At 70.0% G+C, this 2,617-nt stretch overlaps 1 protein-coding gene across 1 annotated transcript; it reads left to right on the top strand.

Moving 5' to 3' along the window:
* Positions 1-255: 255 nt before the first annotated feature.
* Positions 256-1,773, top strand: POU3F3 (POU class 3 homeobox 3). Its single transcript, XM_065891222.1, has one exon. The coding sequence runs from the start codon at positions 256-258 to the stop codon at positions 1,771-1,773; it is 1,518 nt and encodes a 505-aa protein (XP_065747294.1).
* The last annotated feature ends 844 nt before the right edge of the window (positions 1,774-2,617 follow it).

Here is a 2,617-nt window from a genome sequence, read left to right as displayed (position 1 = left end):
GGCTGCTGACCAAGGCCGGCCGGCGACCCCCGCGCCCTGCCCAGCGGCCTTGCAGCTGCAGCCGGCGGCCGCGGCTGCGGCGGCGGCGGGGGCGGAGGCGGCGGCGGCGGCGGCGGCGGGGCCGGCGGGGGCCCGGGGCGGGGGCGGAGCGGGGGGAGGCGGGGGGGCGCGGCGGCGGCGGCGGCGGCGGCCGCGGCTGCTGCTGCGGCGGCGGCGGCGGTGGTGGCGGCGGTAGGGTGGCGGGAGCGGAGCGGGATGGCCACGGCGGCCTCTAACCCCTACCTGCCGGGGAACAGCCTGCTAGCGGCCGGCTCCATCGTCCACTCGGACGCGGCGGGGGCCGGCGGCGGCGGCGGCGGCGGGGGCGGCGGCGGCGGCGGCGGCGGCGGGGCGGGCGGCGGCGGCGGCGGCATGCCGCCCGGCAGCGCCGCCGTGACCTCGGGTGCCTACCGGGGGGACCCGGCCTCCGTCAAGATGGTGCAGAGCGACTTCATGCAGGGGGCCATGGCCGCCAGCAACGGCGGCCATATGCTGAGCCACGCGCACCAGTGGGTGACGGCCCTGCCCCACGCCGCCGCCGCCGCCGCGGCTGCCGCCGCCGCCGCCGTGGAGGCGAGCTCGCCGTGGTCCGGCAGCGCCGTGGGAATGGCCGGCAGCCCCCAGCAGCCGCCGCCGCCGCCGCCGCCACCGCCGCCCCAGGGCCCCGACGTGAAGGGCGGCGCGGGGCGCGACGACCTGCACGCGGGCACCGCGCTGCACCACCGCGGGCCGCCGCACCTCGGGCCGCCGCCGCCTCCGCCGCCGCCGCACCAGGGCCACCCCGGGGGCTGGGGGGCCGCCGCCGCCGCCGCCGCCGCTGCCGCCGCCGCCGCCGCCGCCGCGCACCTCCCGTCCATGGCCGGGGGCCAGCAGCCGCCGCCGCAGAGCCTGCTCTACTCGCAGCCCGGGGGCTTCACGGTGAACGGCATGCTGAGCGCGCCCCCGGGGCCGGGCGGTGGAGGCGGCGGCGGCGCGGGCGGCGGCGCCCAGAGCCTGGTGCACCCGGGGCTGGTGCGCGGGGACACTCCCGACCTGGCCGAGCACCACCATCACCACCACCACCACGCGCACGCGCACCCGCCGCACCCGCACCACGCGCAGGGACCCCCGCACCACGGCGGCGGCGGCGGCGCGGGGCCCGGACTCAACAGCCACGACCCGCACTCGGACGAGGACACGCCGACGTCTGACGACCTGGAGCAGTTCGCTAAGCAGTTCAAGCAGCGGCGCATCAAGCTGGGCTTCACGCAGGCCGACGTGGGGCTGGCGCTGGGCACCCTGTACGGCAACGTGTTCTCGCAGACCACCATCTGCCGCTTCGAGGCCCTGCAGCTGAGCTTCAAGAACATGTGCAAGCTCAAGCCGCTGCTGAACAAGTGGCTGGAGGAGGCGGACTCGAGCACCGGCAGCCCCACGAGCATCGACAAGATCGCGGCGCAGGGCCGCAAGCGCAAGAAGCGGACCTCCATCGAGGTGAGCGTCAAGGGCGCGCTCGAGAGCCACTTCCTCAAGTGCCCCAAGCCCTCTGCGCAGGAGATCACCAACCTGGCCGACAGCCTGCAGCTCGAGAAGGAGGTGGTGCGGGTCTGGTTCTGCAACCGGCGCCAGAAGGAGAAGCGCATGACGCCGCCCGGGATCCAGCAGCAGACGCCTGACGACGTCTACTCGCAGGTGGGCACCGTGAGCGCCGACACGCCGCCGCCGCACCACGGGCTGCAGACAAGCGTGCAGTGAAGGCCCGGGCGCAGCGCGGAGTGGGCCGCCGCCGCTGTCACGCCGCCGCCGCCGCCGCCGCCGCCGCGGCCGGGCGGGCCGGGCCGCCTCCCCTCCTCCCAAAGACAGGCCTGCCCGCCCTCGGGGGGAAAGGAGAGGGACGCACCGAGGAGACGTTGTTTGAAGTCCAAGGAAGGAGGGGCGAAACAAACAAACAAAGCCTAGAAATGCCCAGACTGTTTTATATACACGACCGTGGCAAAACCGGAAGAAAAAAGGGGGCGATCGTGAGATCTCGTTTCTACTCTGGTGGGGGTTCGTTTGGGGGCTTCTTTTTAAAGAAGGGTGAAGATGCCTAGCGCCCCAAAACTGCGCTCGCGAGGCTTTTCCCACCCTGAGAAGTCCTACGGGGCGACGGTGGAGAGCACTTAGCACCTGCCTCGTCCTATTCTCTTAAACACAAACAAACATTTGTTTAAAAAAAAGCATCCCCCCTTCCTCCCACCTCCTCCCTCCAAAGGGCCGCCCCCCCCCCCACCCTCGCCTCGAGAGATCCACCGAAACTTTGTTTCCTGGGAGCGACCAGAAAGCAGGCAGAGGCACCGGGTTTAATCAGGGGTGACTCTGTGCTCCCGGACCCTGTTATTCTTGTCCATATCAAAGTCATTTGGGGACAAACAAATTGACTATGAAACGGGAAGGAGAAAAAAAAGAACAATCTCTGGAAAACAAGAAATATATATATATACATATATGTATTCACAGCTTCTGAAATTAACAGACTGATAGCAAAGCCAAAAGAAAAAGAATACGTATCCTCAAAGTAACCTTGGAAATAAAAGCATCTCGAAAGAGCAGAGGGATG

Source organism: Phocoena phocoena, chromosome 14, assembly GCF_963924675.1.
Source record: "Phocoena phocoena chromosome 14, mPhoPho1.1, whole genome shotgun sequence".
Lineage (NCBI taxonomy): Eukaryota > Metazoa > Chordata > Mammalia > Artiodactyla > Phocoenidae > Phocoena > Phocoena phocoena.
Note: the sequence above shows the minus strand (reverse complement) of the source record. Positions and strands in the feature narration are given on the sequence as shown.

What these genes read in the sequence shown, in the direction of transcription:
- POU3F3 (XM_065891222.1), top strand. Translation starts at nt 256, where the DNA reads ATGGCCACGGCGGCCTCTAACCCCTACCTGCCGGGGAACAGCCTGCTA.